The 20,519-nt window shown below is 38.8% G+C and overlaps 1 protein-coding gene across 11 annotated transcripts in view; it reads left to right on the forward strand.

Annotated features, from left to right (window-relative positions):
* The window catches only part of pcdh15b (protocadherin-related 15b), a 323,490-nt gene that overhangs the window by 221,700 nt on the left and 81,271 nt on the right, over positions 1-20,519 (forward strand). For 10 of the 11 annotated variants that reach the window (XM_066663505.1, XM_066663496.1, XM_066663499.1 and 7 more), the window contains 2 exons: positions 17,737-17,877; positions 18,696-18,808. In XM_066663505.1, the coding sequence (XP_066519602.1) occupies positions 17,737-17,877; positions 18,696-18,808 (254 nt within the window). Of the gene's footprint in view, positions 1-9,160; positions 9,288-17,736; positions 17,878-18,695; positions 18,809-20,519 lie in introns of those variants that run through there. The other variant, XM_066663504.1, reaches the window with a different exon arrangement.

Consider the following 20,519-nt stretch of genomic DNA (forward strand, 5'->3'; position numbering starts at 1 on the left):
CACCAGCTGCCCTTTAAACTCTCTAATTTGTATGATCCATTATCCATTATCTGTAACCGCTTATCCAATTTAGGGTCGCGGGGGGTCCAGAGCCTACCTGGAATCATCGGGCGCAAGGCGGGAACACACCCTGGAGGGGACGCCAGTCCTTCACAGGGCAACACAGACACACACACATTCACACACACACTCACACCTACGGACACTTTTGAGTCGCCAATCCACCTGCAACGTGTGTTTTTGGACTGCGGGAGGAAACCGGAGCACCCGGAGGAAACCCATGCGGACACGGGGCAATATGTGTTTTTGGACTGTGGGAGGAAACCAGAGCACCCGAAGGAAACCCACTCGGACTCCTCACAGACAGTCAGGAGCGGGAATCGCACCCACAACCTCCAGGCCCCTGGAGCTGTGTGACTGCGACACTACCTGCTGCGCCACCGTGCCGCCACTAATTTGTATGATGAAAGGACAAATTGGTTTAATACAGAATGGATTAAAATTAAAATAACTGTAAATGTACATTATGTAATATTTGTACATAAAAAATTACAGCTTCAGAATCATTGTGATGCTTCACTTACCTGAAATAGAGAGATCAGAGCCTTTATAGAGATTATAGGAAACCACCATGACTCCCTCCTCCTCTCCATTGATTTCAGTACAGTGCTGTAAAAATGGATTACCCTTAGGGGCCCCATGAGCAAAAAACCCAAATCTTACCTAGTGTCCTTTAAGTTAAATAAATATTTAAGGAGTTTTTCTGAGTTTCTTTTAAAATTATTTTGAGATGACCACAACATGCTTTGCTCCTTTTACACCGTTTTCTACTGATTTGAATTTGGGTGCTCTCAGCTACATTCTATAAGGACAGGCCAATGACACTTCCTGCAAATGACGTGATGGCGATGCAGCTTCATGGCAGGTTTGTTGTTTTTTAACCTTATCGGTGGCTGTGTGTATCAGGGGAGGATTGTTGTCCTCTTGAACTGGAGCGTTTAGTCACAGATGGTAGTTATTGACTGTCAGTTATGTTTTTATATGAGGCAGATTGCCATATAACCACTTGACGAACCCCCCTTTTAGTGTCGCGAGTGACATTTCGATAAGGCAGAGTTGGCAGGCAAGTATAGCCAGGGAATATGACAGCTTCCGAGTGAAACAACGTTGTCTTCAAGATGCATTTTTTTTTCTCTCTGTCTCTGTTCTTTCTGCCATTTGCAGATATTCTAATAATGGGTGGGTTGAAAGTAGTCTTTAGGAAAATATGCCTGAAGCTTTTATAGCCCATGTGTGAATGATGAAGGATTCAGATGATCCTCTTAATAATAAGCCATTAAAATCTGTTGGTGTTCACCAATACTGGCTATATCACTGAATCATAATAGAGTTTATAGTATATCTCTCTTGTAATTGTTTGTGTGTGGGGGTTTTTTGTATGTGGTTTTTTTTTTTTTTTTTTTTTTTTTCTTTTTTTTTTTTTTGGTGTAGTTTGGCTATACACACAAGAACAGAAATGATATTTGGTATGTTACATAATTTGCACATAAAGCAACTTCTAAGCCAAATTAATGGCAAGAGTGTTGCTCAGATATATTGTTTAAATTTATTATATTTTAAGATGGCGTACTCTTGGTGATGTCTTCTGTATTCTTGCAGAACAAAGCAAACAAAGAGTAACAGACACATAAGCAACTGGACTAATAACAATATAAATTTACTAGGTACAAGATTGTGTAATGCACCAGAGAAAAGCAGATTTATTACCTAAAACACATGAAAACATAAAAAATGTTGGATCTGAGCATGCTCAGAGCTGCAAAGTAGCACATTTTGACCATTTTGACAAGGTAGCACAAATTGTCAGAATACCGGACCACCCTATACACTCACTACACACACTGCGTAGGGCCCCCAAATTAACAGAGTCCCCCTAGTCTCCCCTTTGTGTCAAGTTAAGAAGAGTTAGTGTATCATCTGAAGATGAAGCAAAACTATAATTCAGTATATGAAAAAAGGGGGAAAAAGACTCCACGAGACTGTGAAGGTAAACCTGTGCTGTTCGTCTCGAGGTTGGATTGTTAATAAATAACAGTCTGCGAACATAATCTTGACAATATATTTAGAGATGGTGTGCACTGCACAAACCTTCACAAATCTCCACTTCAACTTCAAAGACTTGCAGCGCCACAGTATCATGAACCAAACTTCGAAGCAGAAAAGCAGAACTTATACTGATTCTGTCTAGTACTCTTTAAATTTCCCCAAACACACCAGTACACTCATCTTCTCCCTCATTTTTTGTCCTTATTGTTCAATTCCTCCTTAAAAAATTACATATTTACTTTCAAGTGCTAAATTTCAGTTCTTCCTTAAATGCTGTTGCAATATTTACACAATCACACTAACACCAGCATATTTGAGGTTTTTGTTACACCTTTAAAAGTGAAGCAGTTACCGGTGCCTGGACAAAACTACTGCATCATTTAAGGTGTCATAAAGCTTCAAGCTGAGCAAACAGCAGCTACATTTGCTTCTTTCTCTCTTATTCTATCTTAAGTGCTGTATAGTTATGTATTTTATATATATATATAAACATTGTTGTTTTGTTCTGTATATGGCTGTTTACTCTTAAGCCAAAAAGAGGAGGGAGAAAACTAGTGGAGAGTCAGGTGCAACTGTCAAACATTAGATCACATTTGGGCTCACAGAGTTCAGGTAGGAGGGCCACTTATCAAAATTCTGCTTAGGGCCCCAGGAAAGTCTGGGCCAGCTCTGGTTGTACATATGAGAGAGAATAATGTATAACACCTCACACACCCACTGTTTGGTTTGTATGCTGTGTCTTACTTTAGTACGAAAACTAAAACTTAAACAACTGTAATTCCCACTGTGTCCTACTGCTTTATCCCAAACAGTACATTAGCGCACTTCATACGTAATAAAAGTACCAATCAATATCAGAAGAGCACTCATTATTGTGGAAAGTAAAGTGCAGGCAAGTTTGATTTGGGACACAGTGTTAATCAGCCAATGCAACGAGTTCAAATATTTAAGGTGGAACCGAAAATGCGCAGCAGGTAGTGTCACAGTCACACAGCTCCAGGGACCTGGAGGTTGTGGGTTCGATTCCCACTCCGGGTGACTGTCTGTGAGGAGTTGGTGTGTTCTCCCCGTGTCCGCGTGGGTTTCCTCCGGGTGCTCCGGTTTCCTCCGGGTGCTCCGGTTTCCTCCCACGGTCCAAAAACACACGTTGGTAGGTGGATTGGAGACTCCAAAGTGTCCGTAGGTGTGAATGTGTGTGTGTCTGTGTTGCCCTGTGAAGGACTGGCGCCCCCTCTAGGGTGTATTCCTGCCTTGCGCCCAATGATTCCAGGTAGGCTCTGGACCCACCGCGACCCTGAATTGGATAAGCGGTTACAGATAATGAATGAATGAATATATATTTGTGTGTGTGTGTGTGTGTGGATGGACGTGAACAATGATCTGGATTTTCATGTTAGAAAACATAATTACGACCTTTAAATACGGCTGTGGTGAAATCCATCCCTGCCTGCTGGCCTAGCCGCTGATCTATTGGATAAATTAAAAGACTTTTTCAACAAATTCAGGAACCAACCCTTCCATGAGAAACATTTTCCCCTCTTCAAGATATATCATCTCGAGTTGTCCTGATGTTTATACTACAAATTACATTTTAGGGGATGAAGTGTCCCCTTAATCAAGTGTGATAATGTATTTCTTGGATACAGGCCCTTCTTGTTCAAACAAGCAACCCAAATGTGTGCACAGTGTAGCCGCTATTTGGGGAAAAATATTAATATCTCTAATAATACCTTTTTTACTTTTTACTTGATTTTTGTTTTGTTAAAGATATGTTTTTTTTTTTTGTTTTTTTTTTTTTAAGATTTTTTTTTAATTTTAAATCCCCTTATTCCATAGGATTTGGTGAACCGCCAGCAAGTCATCAATAAAAACACATGCTTTGATTCCGCAGATACAAACTGGTCCCTGTGCTATCCCAGAAACCTATCATAACTTTTTGATGGGCCATTTCCCTGGAAAGCTGCCCCGGACATGACCTGCTTATGAATTTTTATCCTCTATTTTCCTTGAGGTTAGATTGCAGTGCACAGCATCTCTTTTACTGTACAAGCCCCAAGGAAGGAGGCAAGGTGTAGTTCTAGTTCTGTGCTTCAAGGCTAGGTAGCTTGCTCAAGAGCACAATGTGAGAGGGCTAAGTGATCGGTGCTAAATTCTCATGCAGAGACTGAAACCTATGCCCTTGTCCTTGGGCCTGTATTTATCATTTAATAAATGGATATACATTTCATCAGTGGATTTACAATATAGAATATGTTGAGCTGAAACCAAAATAAATATACAGTACTTTGAGATATGCAAATTACAACAATAGACATATTTGATCATTGAATTAAATTTTTTTATCTATGTATATATGTATTTTTAGATTTGATTTTATTTTATTTTATTGTTTATTTATTTATCTATTTCATTTAAATTTGTTAACCCCAGTGTGTGAACAGCCAGAACAGGACCAGTGTAAGTAAAATGTTTTTGTGTAAGACAATAAAGTACATCATCCAGTAGATGCAGTTTTCAGCATCCTTCCCACATTGCATTTATTGACACACTTTATGATCATTGTACAGCCGTACAATGAAATGTGACCTCTGAAATGAACCCATCCATGGCAATGAACACACACACACAACTGTTTATGGGAAATGAACACACACACACCCATGCGGAGCAGTGGGCAGCCATCCTCAGCGCCTGGGGAGTGCTTGGAGGTTGGATGCCTTCCTCAAGTGCATTTTAGCCGTGAATGTTTCCACCAAGTTCAAGAAGTTTATTGTCATTTCAGCAATATACAGTATTTACAGTACACAGTGAAACGAAATAGCGTTCCTCCAGGACCAAGGTGCTACATAAGACAATACACAACATTAAAGTGCGACTAGTGTAAAGCTAGTGCAACATGAAACAGTGCACACACATTAAAGTGCAAAGGACATAGAACACAAAACAATACACAACATTAAAGTGCAACTAGTACAAATCTAGTGCAACATAAAACAGTTCATACACATTAAAGTGCAAAAGATATGGCTAAGAAAAATACAAAACAATGTCCCTACAGTACAATACAATACAATGTAATACAAGACAAGGCAAAAACCATAAGTACGGAGGGGGTGAGGGAGAGAGACACTGCAATTTAAAGTGTATTTGTGCTGTAAACGGTAACTGGATGTAAACATGATGTAAACCGGATATGTGAAAACAGTACACTCATTTACAGTCCAACAGACCAGTGTTTGTGTGAAGTGTGTGTGTGTGTGTGTGCTTCTTCAGTCCAGTCTCAGTCTCTAGGTGTTCAGGAGTCTGATAGCATGTGGGAAGAAGCTGTTATGGAGTCTGGATGTGAGGGCTCGAATGCTTCGATACCTTTTTCCAGACGGCAGTAGGTTGAAGAGTGTGTGTGAAGGGTGTGTGTGATCTCCCACAATGCTTAGTGCTCAGTCCCAGTCCCAATCCCAGTCGTGGGATCACCCAGTCCTCTGACTATAAGGCCAGGACTACAACCAATCCCCCATAACAGGACTGCCAGTATATCGTAGTATATTATTATTTATTACAGCACAACTATTGAAACAGTTACAGTAGCTATGTGAGTTATTTGAGCAATGAGAATACAATAGAAACTTAACATGATATGTCTTGACTAATGACACAACATCCATCATATATGGATACTTATAAGAATGGCCAAAAAAATCCATGTGCAAAACTGCATCGATGTGTATCCTCAGTTCCCAAAAGATTAAAAAATGCAATTAATATTAAAGTTGATGTAACAACCATTTTAGAAAGAGAATTTATTCACCTTTTCTGTGATGATAATATATTTTAAATATCTGTGTATAGAGTTTTTTCTGCTAAGTTATCTATCTCAACATATGATTATATTTTGTCTTTGCTGTCATTTCAGCATCATCTACAGTTCTGTTCGTCATTTAATCAGCTGTATTTATATGTGTCATATTTATTTATTCAGGCTCTGGACCCACCACGACCCTGAGCTGGATAAGCAGTTACAGATAATGAATGAATGAATATTTACTTATTCATTTATTTAACAGCCTCCAACTAATCATGCGTAATAATATATATGATTATACAGAATTAATCTATGGGAATTATTTATCTGCCTCATACATTCTTTGCTTTATATTTAGCTTTAGCCGTACTGGTTTAATATGACTGAAAACATTGTTAGCTCATTTTTGAATGGTAGGGCATGTTCACTGACACAAATGCAAATTGAATCCTAACTGTTCTATAATTGTTTCAGAGATCTGCATTGATTATTAATTTATTATTATTGTAATATTTATCATTTATTTATTCATTCATTCATTCATTCATTCGTTTGTTTGTTTGTATATATATATATATATATATATATATATATATAAACTTACCCTACAATGTCAGGAGTTCATTAGTCAATGATGCAATATGAAGCCCTCCTTTTGGTGGGTTTCACCTGTGTATCTTTGTAATTGGGGCATGGATCTTTTGGACAGTTCTGTCCCTGATGTGTTGGTCATCCAGTATTTCTTCTGAAATTGTGAATATTAATAGGTAGTACAATCCATTTTGTAGTAGCAACAGTCTCTACACCTCTGGGAAGGCTTTTTACTGCTTATTGGAACATTGCTGTGGGTGTTTGATGCCATTATATCACAAAAGCATTAGTGAGATAGTCAGATAATGATGTAGGAAGGTTAATCAAAAATGCCTCTCCAACTCATCCCCAAGGCATTGGTGAGAGCTCCATCACTCCATCACTCTACAGCAGCCATTCTCAGCTGGGGTACCGGAGCACCCTGTTGTGCCATCAAATATTCTGATGTTGCTGACATTAAAATACAAAACAATAGTTACCCACTGTGTCATGAAAATGCAGCTACGATATCAGGACAGTGACATGGCCAGAAATAAAATTGCAGTTCGGCTTGAATAATATCAGCTCCACAGCATGTACATTTAGTTTGTTGACAGTAGGTTGCGTGTGTGGGGGGGGTTTACTTTTCAATTTGTTAATCGGGGGTGACACACTTTACGTGCTTCATAAAGCCAAAGCTGTGGCACAATCTCATGTCTTGTGCTCATTCACACACCAGCTCTGACTTAGAGAATGGGCCATGGTCCTGTTTGGACCTATTGGACCTTTGGCCCTGCCCCTGAGTCACAAAATTCCAAGAACGTTTTCCAGAATATTGGAGACATTTCAAGAATTAAAGTATGAATTTTCTGAGAATAAAATTAGAATATTTAGAGAAAAAAAGTATATTCTGACCTTATATCTCAACATTTAAAAATTATTGATGAGAGATTGTCAGTATGTGCAGAGCTGGACAGTGTGTTTGCATTGTGATTGGACAAAGCAGATACACATTTCATTTTCATGTAACTTATTCAATAAAAATCCAGTTGTTTATTATCATGACAGTATGTTTAAAAAAATATGGCTGATTAAAGCTGCTGGTATCTGTGTGTGTGTGTTGGCCAACAGATGAATGCAACTTTTTAAAAAAAAATTTTTATTTATTTTGATTGGGGTTACTTCAAAATTTGCATATTTTTAAAGGGTGCAGTGATCAAATAAGTGTAGAAAAAGACCACTCAGAGAACTACTCTTCTGCAACCCAATCCTGAGGTGCTCCAGCTCAGATTTTCATGATGGTCTCAGCATTTTGGACCACACTTATTTGTTTTTCTTCACTGAAACCGTGTTTTTTCACATGATTCCTGCTCCATATATTATGTAGAAAAAGCCTCCTATGTCAGAAAGTTGTACTTGCCTGGAGCTCGATCCCCAAACCTCGATGAACCAGTAGAAATCCCAAATTTAATGTGTCCTGGAGCAGATTAGGAACATGGTATAAATTGTCACAGTGATGTAGCTGACTAAAAAGTGATTGAAAGTTTTCAGCTTATAGCAAGAAATCCTGTTTTGTGAGAAAGCCCTCAGGTTTGTTTGTGTTTGGGTGTGCATGCATCTTTCATTGCCACTTAAGGTGTTTTTATGTTTGTGTGCGTGTTTGTAGGTCAGGTGGTGCAATATGTGTTCGTTTGGTTTAACGGTAGGAAAAGCAGATCACAGAGCTAACCTACAAATTGGAAACAAGTTTTAAACACGCTATGTGTGGAGACACCCTTTAAAGATGGTGAATTCAGCTACTTAAAGGTGCATCTATTGTAGAATGAGATGCTTGATTGTGCACGCAGCATGTAAAATCTCCACCAAAGAGCATGAATTAAATAGGATGGTCTGGAGCAACCACACTTGAGCTTAAAGACACCATGTGCAATGCAATGTATAAAGCCCCAGAGCACCAGAGCTGCATTCTCTGAATTGATGGACATACCTTTATCTTCAGCATACTTGACCTCTATAGTATTCTTATAGATGAATGACATCAAATGGCATATTTACTGAAACATTACAGCATCTGGTTTTTACAGGAGAGTAGAGAATTGGGCTTTTCATTACAAACCTCATTCAACAATTTCGACTTTTTCTTAATACGTATTCTTAAGCCTCCCCAAACTCTTCTGGTTTCTCATCCTCATTTCAGCCTTTACGAGCGTGGTCTGTACTAGAAATTCACACTTTCTACACTGTGTAGTGGCACATTTTATTTATGCTGAAATATGTATAAATATATTGACTAACTCTTAACCTTCCTCTTCTCTCTCTCTCTCTCTCTCACACACTCAGTCATTCACTCTCTCTCACACACACAGACAGAGCTGCACAACTACTGTGACATTATTATAAAGTAAAGAAGAACAGTTTCCACTCGTCAGTTTGTTATGCATATTTCACTTGCAGTTTAATTTTATTGTTCTGATTATATTTGTAAATTGATAGACACTACTATTCTAAATATAATTCCATTGTGTTGATCTTACATTGATCCTAATTTACATTTAAATAGTCATTGTTAAAAGCTTCAGTGTTAAAAAGAGATCATGAGATTAATAGCGATTAATCACAGCAACTTTAGCAAATTATTGTTTGTTTTTTTTTACATTTAAAGCGTTTTTTTTAATTGTTCGACAGCCCTAGCCCTAGGAGGACAGCAAACATCTTGTACACTGGACTTGATAAGGACAAGAAAGGTGAAAAAAGGCAGCTGGCTTGGTTTTACTGCTGTTGCCGAAAGATCGGCTGAGCCCCAAATGTCTCCCTCGGCACTACTAGTGCACAGTGTAGGACACTCAAATACTGTTTTGTATGTAGAAATAATAAAGCATTATATTATAAATTTCACATCTTGCTGTTGAACTAATGCCTTCTCTGGGTGTAGTAATTTTGGTTTTACAATCTGTGAAGTGCACTATGTTGGGAGTATGGTGCTATGTGGGACTTATCCGAGCCTCTCCTCCATTGTTGTTTTGCCACTGGCTGAGGACCACAGCACTAAGAGCAAAAAGACGAATGAAACTCAATCTGACCATTTACATTTGTGTTGTAAGCCCACAAGTTGAATACATAAGCAATTTAAGACCACACATGGAAATGACTCAAATCTCATTTAGACTAAAAACATATTAAAAAATTAAATAGATTTGAGTCAGAATTAATGGTGGATGTGCAGATGTTCACGAGCTTTTGACCAGAAAATGTGTATATATACTGTAGAATATGCACTGAAGCTGAAGCCTCCAACACTATATTATAAGCCCCAAACTATAATGTCAAATCTAATTGGTTCACTCTTTGCGCCTCTCAGCCAATTTAATGTGCAGGGTTTACACATGCATTTTTTTAGACAGTAAAAGGAGGTTGTTGCTGAAAGTTCCTAAGCAGTGTATTCTGACTGTGCACTCTTACCAATGAAAATAGCCTACATCTATAAAAATGAACATAACAACAAAAAGAAGCTACTAAGTGCTGTTACAAGCATAGCATAGCAAGGTTTTTTTTTTTCTTTAAGGAGCTAATGGAAATGTACACATCATTTTAGAGATGCCTCAATTTTGTGCCTGCATTTAAGCCTATCTAGTGACAAAAAAATATTGTCTCTCCCTTTTTGCACTTTAGAATAATCTTATGTTTATCATTTTGCCTAAATTTCACTATGCTATTCTATGAACAAAACATTTAGCAGAATGTGATTTTTACTTTCACAATTCAAGAAACTTTAAATGCTCATTTATTCTCCCTTTACCCACGCATTCTATAGTATTAGTGTTTACACAAGAAGGAGGTAGTTAACATAAAGGGTCTATCCCAAAACCTATTGAGCTGTCTAACTAGAGAGCATTTTACATCATAGTGTATGCGCACCTGACACGTAGGCTATCCTAATTCTTAGACACCTCATTATGATGCCTTTTAAGATATCCTAATCTGGCCGAATTTTAAGGCAACATCAAAACCTTCCTTCGCCGTGGAGGCAATCTCATGATGCAATGCCAGAACAACTCCCATCCATTTCACCTTTTTTCTCCCAGAGCAAATCAGGATAAAAATGGAAGATTAGAATCTATCACACTGAAACGCTGAGGTAAAAAAAACACCGGTTACATGCAGTGGGCAGGAACAAGCAGTGACGTAATCAGTCTTAAACTAGAGCAGACTGAATATAGACGACCATTAGAACGCTGCCTACTTAAACAGCTCTCTATGCAGTCAGTGCCTACCTAGGCAGCTCACTAGGTTTCGGGACAGACCTAAGGTCAGTCATAACTTGATGCCATGTACACATTAGACGTCTGATTGCTGTATGCTTTAAACTACACAACATGTTTTCTTATCATCATGAGTTTTTCAGTGTATATTTTCTTTCAATTTAAATGAATGACACAGGGTCACGAATTACACAATCTTTCAACAGAGGAAACTCCCAGCAACTCTGTCTTGTATCCAAAAATATGGATACAATTTTTTTCTTCTTCCAAAATACACAGAAACAAGCAATACAAGTATTATTTTTATTGTTTTGTCTGATGTGCAGTGAAAGCACAAGTAAGAAAAGAAAACTACTAGTATATGGATGAGAAACTGGATAAGGACACATGGGTAGCGGGGATTGTCTGATCTGCAGTGAGAGTTGGAGGTAAATAAATACTTATGTAATGAAAACAGCTGCTTGCTTGTATTACTGAAAAGCCTGTGTGTAGGCGCATTTATTCTGATGCAAATATATTACAGTTCAAGAGGCTTTGTTTTCATTCCAGCTATACACAGTACTCAATAAAATAAGGTTCCTTTAGGACCATGGCACAACACAGAACACAAGTGCAGTCAAATCCATGAGTAGCAGGTGATGCCAAAATATTGAGTAAAAATCATTAATCAATCACACAGCTCAAATAAAAGCTGTGATGTTTAAATAGTTGTATTGTTTCTGTCAACACTTTTAGTCCTCACTTGTTGAAGCTAAACTTAGACCTAAAGACCCTGACCCACTTGTCCATGTCCTGTGAACTCTGTTCATTTGTGTCAGTCAGTAGAGTGGAGCTTGGGATATGCATCCTAAATAGTGTCATACTCCCTACATAGTGCACAACATTGATAATAAAACAAATAATTCTGCACCCAGACAGTAATTAGACATTAATTTGGAAACTTGACGCTATTATGATCAACAATGTGCCCTATGGAGGGTGTAGGGAGACATTTGACATTCAGCTTTTGTTTTGCTGCAGCGTGGAAACATCACTCACTGATCACTCACATTTTCAGACAAGGAGATCTACTTTATTCAACTGTAGGCCAAATCAGAGAAATAATTTAGGCAGAGAGTCAGGATATAACACTGTCCTCCAAGAATCTGTAACACTTTCAGAGCGCAGGGACAGCAAGATCAGCAGGGTCAGATTATTTACCCTGTAAGGAGGGGGAAAAATGAGACAAAAGAATGTTTCTTGTGCTTGTAGCCTCTTTTAGCCACACACAAAATAAATAAATAAAATAAACAATTCAAAACAAGTTGATTTGCATTTGTTGTGTGGCTCTGAAATTTGAAAGTTGTTTCTGGACACTGGAGTCCAATGTCCTAACAGTTTTCCATGAGATGATGAAAATGCTAATGTGTCTAACAGGGAATAACAGTTTTTTTCTCCTCAGCATGCAACATTGTGGGATCCTTTAATCCCCTGATGCAAAGAGGCAGGGGCTTCTGTGATTGTGAGTGTTGCTACTCTCTGAAAGCAGGCTATCAGCCCCCGAGCATGGCACCCAATGCAAGCAAGCCAATGATAGGCACCACACAGAGAGTGTAGTTTTCCTCTCTTACCTTGCCCCTCAGCCCGTATCTCACATTCTCAATGGCTTGAGAATCCATACTCTCTGCCAGTCATGACACCTTTCACACTGCCAGAATTAATTGCCAACTTTTTTTTGGCCCTGACCTGAAGGGGTTTTAATTCTGAATTTTTTTTTTTTTATCTTAATAAACTATCCATCGAAAATCTTGGCTGAAATTCAGTGACGTGCAGTAAGGTCAGGGATGTGTGAGACACTGGACAGATAGCCAGATTTACACACAAACCTACATGAACCCCAATGATATTAAGTGGGTTTTATTTTTGTATTTTTTGTTTTTTTAGGAAATGGTATTTTCTTATGTAATATCACATTCTTGATGCAGGTATGGCCTAGTTATGTCTTATTCCCCAGTTTTCTATGTGTTTTTGGTGTGGTCTGTGTATAGGATCTTCATCTGGTTTTAATTATCATTTGGTAGAAAGACGTGAGATTTAAGAAGCAGTTATATTTTCGAAAGGTTCTGACTCTCATCTTTGTCTTTGGACTTTGTTGGCAGTAAATTTCAGATATTCACTGCAACACAAAAGAAAGTATACATTGCATGGTCTTACATTTATTTATAACTGAAAGCCATACACTGCTCCTTCTGGAGAAATACATATGTTGATTTGAAGATGTATGGGAGTGTTGTCAGTTCTCAGGGCTCTCACGTGAATATTTTAACATGTGTGAAATAATTTACCTAAACTATGGAAGGTGTTAACATGCGTATATGACCTATATAAGCAGTATATTGGTGATATTTACACAAACACTCACACACGTGTGTTTATTTCCTGTGCTCATGTTGCATTTCACTGAGCCCTGTCAGGAGCAAATCAGAGATTTTGATAATAAATCAGAATCAGAAAAATAGATTCTGAATCTTAGAGGAATTAAGAGAAAAAGCATTGTTTTAAAAATTGTAATTTAACCATTTTTATGTTAAATTTTTATTGGAATATAAACACCTCACCTACCTCTCCTGACTGCATGTCTGTGCTAAAATTGTGCATTGTGAACTTCATTCATTCATTATCTGTAACCACTTATCCACTTCAGGGTCATTGTGGGTCCGAAGCCCACCTGGAATCATTGGGCACAAGGCAGGAATACACCCTGGAGGGGGCGTCAGTCCTTCACAGGGCAACACACACATTAACTCACACACTCACAATTTTGAGTCGCCAATCCACCTACCAACTTGTGTTTTTGGACTGCAGGAGGAAACCAGAGCACCCGGAGGAAACCAACGCAGACACAGTGAGAACACACCGCACTCCTCACAGACAGTCACCCGGAGGAAACCCACACAGACACAGGGAGAACACACCACACTCCTCACAGACAGTCACCCGGAGGAAACCCACGCAGACACAGGGAGAACACACCACACTCCTCACAGACAGTCATCCGGAGGAAACCCACGCAGACACAGGGAGAACACACCACACTCCTCACAGACAGTCACCCGGAGGAAACCCACGCAGACACAGGGAGAACACACCACAATCCTCACAGTCAGTCACCCGGAGGAAACCCACGCGGACACAGGGAGAACACACCACACTTCTCACAGACAGTCACCCGGAGGAAACCCACGCAGACACAGGGAGAACACACCACACTCCTCACAGACAGTCACCCGGAGGAAACCCACGCAGACACAGGGAGAACACACCACACTAAACTCCTCAGAGACAATGACCCAGAGCAGGACCCACAACCTCCAGGTCCCTGGACCGTGCCGCACACCAGTGTGAACTTGATTGGAAAGACTGCATTAGACAGCGTTGACTGTGTCACAAAACATAAATTAATTGATTTTTTTTTAAAAAATCAATCCACCATTCTCTTTTAAACACAATTTAAGCAATGAACCTTTTTCCAGATCCTGAAAACAAACCAGTGTGTGACATGTCATTCAGTCATTGTATATGGTAAAGCAGTCTATCTCTTTTTGTCAGCGTCTCTGTAAGTGTCTTTGAGTGTGTGCGTGTGTATGCGTAAGCCTCTTTATGTCTGTGTCCCCCCCATGGTCAGCAGTCAGACTAGCAGGTCTCCACACAGCAGGGTTTAACTCAGGCACTGGACCTGAAACAGCATTCATGACCTCCACTGAGAGGGGTTTGTTGAGAAGAGGCTAAGTACAGATAGGAGGTCTTGTGTGACCTTCAAGTTTCACAGTTAACTCTTAGGGGTCACTACTTTTACCAGTCAATAAATAAATACAACATCCTTTTGTCATTACATATTCATTATCTTGCTCCTTACTCATTGAAACAAGCAGAAAATTGTCTCAGAAATGTAAGATACTAGAATTTCAGTCACTTTTGTACATAAAAGAGAGAAACTCGTCTTTTTCCCGTTGTGCCCTGATTTTTACCACCCCATTGGCAGTTGGGTACTTTTTCTGAGGGTGTAGTGTGAAATCTAAGGATTAAGCACTCGGTTACAAACATAATGGCTGTCTGCTAAATATAAGCGCTCCAATATTCTATGGTTCTTATGCTGTTTTGCCTCACAGCTGTTGTCTGCTTCCTTTTTCTGCACTGTGCACTGCTAACACATGTTTACATCATGTAAAATGCATACATTACAGCTGTGTTAAATTTTGCTGAACCGGTTTATTCATCTTTAAAGATGGATTCTATTCTTTTGCCATAGATGTGTCATTATCATAAGTGCTGTCGTCGTTTGGTTGTTCAGTTTTACAATAATTCATCCAGACACATTTGAAGCTGAACTCTGCACGGATTAATAAATCAACCACATCTAAAGGATCGGATCGTCGCCCATCACGACCCCAAGCCTCGTATTTATATATTTTTTATTATTTATCACAGTGCAGTTGAGGAACATATGATCAAACAGCTATTTACATGCAAAACTGCATTTGCACATCAAATAATTGACCCTGTTTTTTGCTCTAATTTGCTAACGAGTTAGTTTTTAACTATGTGGGACTGGTATTTATGGCCTTTGGCCACTGGTGTAATGCGTACACACTACATTTTCAAAGCATCTGTCAGCTGCCACTTCAGCATCCAGTGTGTCCACATCCTTATCCCTGCTCTATAGTTTAATTATAAATCTTCTGTATATCATACTGAAATTAATGTATATATATATATGTAATTATACACGCATGCCTAGTGGCTCCCCCATCCCTGATTTGAAGTTATTTTGGGGGCTGCACTTTATGACACAACTACCCCCACAGAGCAAGTGTAATTTGGATGGTAATTCATTCTCAGCACTGCAAAGGCCCTGACATGGTGGTGTTGTGTTAGTGTTGTGCTGGTGTGAGTGGATCACACATAATGCTCATTTGTGGCTTTAAAAAACTTGAGCATCCCTGCTGTGTCTGATCCACTCGTACCAGCACAACACACAATAAGAAATCACCACCTCATAAGTGTCACTTCAGCACTGAGAATGATCCCTCACCTAAATCATACCTGCTCTGTGGTGGTCCTGTAGGGGTCCTGACCATGGAAGAACATAGTGCAAGGGGGCAAACGGGGATGTAGAGAAAGTGAACAGTGAGGGTATCCATTCCATAGTATCTGGTGCCCAAAGGATAGGCTTTGAACGTTGCACAGCACTTTCATAACTTTTTTAAACATGTCCAACCATTTTTGTTGTTTGTCCCTGAAGTGTAAATACATCAGAAATCATATCCACAAGTCTCTCTAAACTGGAAAATCACAGTATATTCAAGAGAAAGGGCGAAATAAGCGCTGCAGGGAAACACGACTGATGTTGATCAGAATCTCCAGGATGCAGACGTGGCGATGAAAAGACTGTGAATGAAAGAGATCTCCACATTTGTCAAGGCTCAGCACACATGGCGAGAGCACATTATAGCTGTGTTCTTAATCCTCACAGCCTTCTTTATTCACCCCGTGTGCCCCTGTGAAATTATTCCGTGAGTCATTTTGCGCATTTTGCACCAGCCTCCGACAAAGCTTGCAGTGCTTATGGCTCTGCCCAGGGCTTTCGACCCACCCAGAGACTTTATTTGTCACTCCACTTTGCTCTCAATATTGTCTCAGACGCAGCAGGGTCACAGCCCCGCAGAACAGAAACGGTAGGGTGCCACACAACAAATGCAAATCAGATTCCAATTGTCAAAATTGATTTACATACTCTGTAGACGCGTAATGTGTCAGTTCAGTTTATTCTTGTCCATAACGTTCAGTGTGATTAATCTGGTTTAACCATAGCAGGCCTTAATTTATTACTCCAAACAGTAATTAATGAACTTGAACTTGTGTCATGCCCATTTTATGAATTCCAGTTCGACACTGAACTTCTAGGTGAGAGAAAAGAAGAGTTTTAAAAACTGTGGTTCCAGTCCCATCCCTTAATTTTTTTTTCTGTTTCTTTTTTTCTTTTTTCTACTTCAATATTCAAACATTCTCTTGCTCTTTTGTCATAAAATTATAGTAACTGTGACATAGTATTAAAAATGACCATTTCATTTCATTGAGCAAAATTAAACTATAAATGAAATAGATTGAAAATGGCAAGTAAGAGTAGTTCATTTGTCACTGCATTTGCTAGGAGTTCCATCAAGGAAATAAAAAAGTGCTGCAAAACCATGCGCCTTAATTTGTACAGTTCTTAAGGTAAATACTGTATGCAGAAGTACATGTGAGTTTTAAAGATGGTACACAGTCGCGAACCTAGTGTATTAATACTTAATTTTTAGGTGGGGTTTTCAAATATACGCTACACTGAAATGACTTAAAACTTATACGTACACACAATAATTTAGAGGATCCAGTGATATTCAAAGGAATGCATTTTTTTACGACAGAACATGTAGGCTTATGAACACCATGGCAACAATGTTATATTTCTACTTACTTCAACTCTCAATCAGAAATGTTCACATCGCTTAAGTGGTCTATGAAATGTGATTTTGACATATTTCCACAGCCAAAGCTTACAATTGTCTGCAAATGAAGAACATCCCTGGCCATTTTCATTTTGTTTTCAATGCGAACATAACCTAAGGCATCCTCTGTGCAGAATAAAGAATGTCTGTATATTTGCTGATTTTATCCTCTAGTTAAAATGCGTAAATGTCGATTTTTTACCATCACTTTTACATAAGCTATATTTAAGCGGTATTTTATGGTTTACAATGTAACTCTGTTACATTAAAGCAAAGATATAATTTATCTCGGCTACATTAAAGCAAAGAAAAAGACTTAACCATACATTTGAAAGTGAAGGTGTGTGTTCTGTATATAGGCACAAACAAAAATGTCTGCGCTAATTATTTGATTATTTGACAAGAAAATACAATTGTATATACATCTGAGGTGAGTTTACTAGGACTGGAGCTCACCTGTGTTTTCCCTTCACAGGACACGCCGGCCAGTCGAGTGCACTATAGAGTCGACCTAGTAGAATTCCCCTACAGCGCCAGCATCTTTGATGTGGAACAGGACACGGGCAACATTCTCACCAGGGTCAATCTCAATGAAGAACCCAACACCAAGTTCAATGTGAGTGCATTAAAGATTAAATCAGGCCTGAAATATTGATTTTAAAATATTGTTTAAAACTGTGCTGAATTTGTGCTGAAAAACATGCCAGTGGAAAAAAAGTGTACTTATAATAATAGCATAATGAGATCAAAGATAATTAATTTATAAAACAATTTATATGGTGGTGGAAGGTGGTTGGCAGCATGGTGGAGCTCCCTACCCATGGTTATGAGTGGACGTTGGTGTGTTCTCCCTGTGTGTGTGTGGGTGGCCTCCAAGTGCTGCTATCAAACTCTATCAAACTTGATTTTTACAAACACCAATCCAACTGGACCCAGTGGAATTAAACTGAGCTCCAACATTCCAGAAGATGCAGCTCCACTGCTCCACAGCTCAATGCTAATGTGCTCTAAACCATTTAAGCCAACACTTAGCATTGGGTATGGTGACTTAGGCATAGGCTCACATACAGCTTTCCAAAGTATTTCTTTTTATGGGGAATTCTTGAATGTCCGTTTCCACATCGGGTTTGCCATATAATATGTGCATGCACGTATTACAAGGAGTGTCTGAAAACATTTGGACGTAGAGAGAATTTGAGATCTCAGCATGAGCAGTTAGGTCCTACCTCTGCAATACCATACCCACACAGTGTCCATCATTATGACATGTAAGTATACGCTTTTCTTCCCAGACGGTCCTTCTTCCACAGGACCACTGGTTTGCAGGGTTATATCCTGCTCCCGCTGCCTCAGAAAAATGGTTTGTTCCCTGAATTACTTTTCCTGACCCCTCTGGTTTTTGTCTTAAATTGATTTTCTCTTGTCCTCATGTAGCTGGCGGTTATTGCTTATGACGACGGGGAGCCAGTGAAGTTCAATAAGACTCTGGTGGAAATTACCGTCCTGCAGCCCTCCGTCATCCCAGTCTTCACTCAGGAGGAGTACAGGTAACAGTCGCTCTTCTGAGAACTTTCAGAATACCCGTAGCAGACGGCTGCAAAGCAACGGCTTATGAAAATGTTGCAGAAGACGTTGTGTTTCTATGCTAGGAGTATTCAGAATTGACAGCTTTTAACTTTAACTACTGTAGAGAAATTGCATTTTCACAGCAAAGTTGACAAGCAAGAGTTGGAGCGCTTCAGAATAACTAAACCTGAAATCAAATCTGACTTTTGCTGCTTTTTCATTTGATTATACCTACAAAGCTTGACTCTACATGGCTCTACTCGCTTTTTGGTACCTGATACCTTATTTATTTTCCTTGACAAATTTGATCGTGATTGACATGTTTCACTGGTCGATCAGATTGGTCCTTATTTTAACTTTTATTCCAGGTATATGTCTCAGATTATATGCACATGTTCAAAACTGCAGACTTATTATTCAGCTTCCATATAATATTTAACAACCACCATTAAACTCGAATAGCATTAGAAAACATGCAATTTACATGTAATTTTGCAAGTTGCCATGCACTAATTTACTAGAATAATTTATTTATGGAATAATTATTTAATCAATTAATTAATTAAAGCTGGATCTCTTCATTAACATCCTCCAAATACAACTGAATTAGAACAATTTTACATGGCTGTAGCATTTGAAGGTGTATTTTATATGTAGGGAACACTTTGTGTGTTTTGAAAAGTCTTGACTTTCTCCTTCTTCATGCAAGTAGATCATCTTATATCAAATGTCCTCAGAAATGTCTCAGAAAAATAATCTGTAACCTTACACATGCATTTTAATGGCTATTCTGACCTTTTCACACTAGTGTAGATGTCTTTAAATGCACCATGTGAGTGATTTATGGAGATGGAGGGGCAACATTTTGTCTGATATAGAGATTTTGCAGTGACATGGCATTGGAGGGAAAATGTTTTACGGCATATTCAGATTTTCATATTAGAGACTTGATTAAATCTGCTTTGTGGATTTCTCATGGAACTCGAGAAAATACAAGGTGAGGATCCACTTCTGGAAAAGTGTTAGAGGCAAAGTGAAACTGGCAGAAACGTTGTTGTCACAAAATGTAGGAATCCGTATGATAGCTCTTAGCAGTAGTGTGTGAATGTACTGTTGTTCGCTGTATTGTTTTCTCAAAGGGTCAAGTACATTTTCCCTGAATATTTTATGGCTACATTATTAAATTAAATGTTTAATACATTTGACATGAAGGGTAATCAATTCAGTTCTTTTGGCCTCCAAAGCAAATAGCAGTAGGTCACTCCAGTAGTAGCTTACTAAATGGCATGTATTGATTTAAAGAAACTTGCTTTGTGGCATTTACGTGTCCTTGCTCTTTAACCCTATGTTTGCTCTTGAGTATATGAGGTTCATGGTGCTTTAAACAGAGCAGCATGTACAAAGTACAAAGCCTCTCTGTCTCTCAGTAATGTAAATGTATTATTTTTTTTTAAAATTATTTAAAATTATATATTATTATTAGAACACTTCAATTTTGAGCTTAATCTGTGCCACTTTTGGCACTTGTGACTGGGCCAGACATGAGCCAAATTTTGGCCCAGATTTGGTCCACAACACACCTGAAATCTGACCCATATAAATGGACATGTGACTGAGTTGAGGCAGCCAGGCTCATCAATCAAATGTAGGCCATAAGTGAACTGCAGATTTCTGTCACAGGCAGCCGTTACC

The sequence above is a fragment of the Hoplias malabaricus genome, chromosome 3 (assembly GCF_029633855.1).
Source record: "Hoplias malabaricus isolate fHopMal1 chromosome 3, fHopMal1.hap1, whole genome shotgun sequence".
Taxonomy (NCBI): Eukaryota; Metazoa; Chordata; class Actinopteri; order Characiformes; family Erythrinidae; genus Hoplias; species Hoplias malabaricus.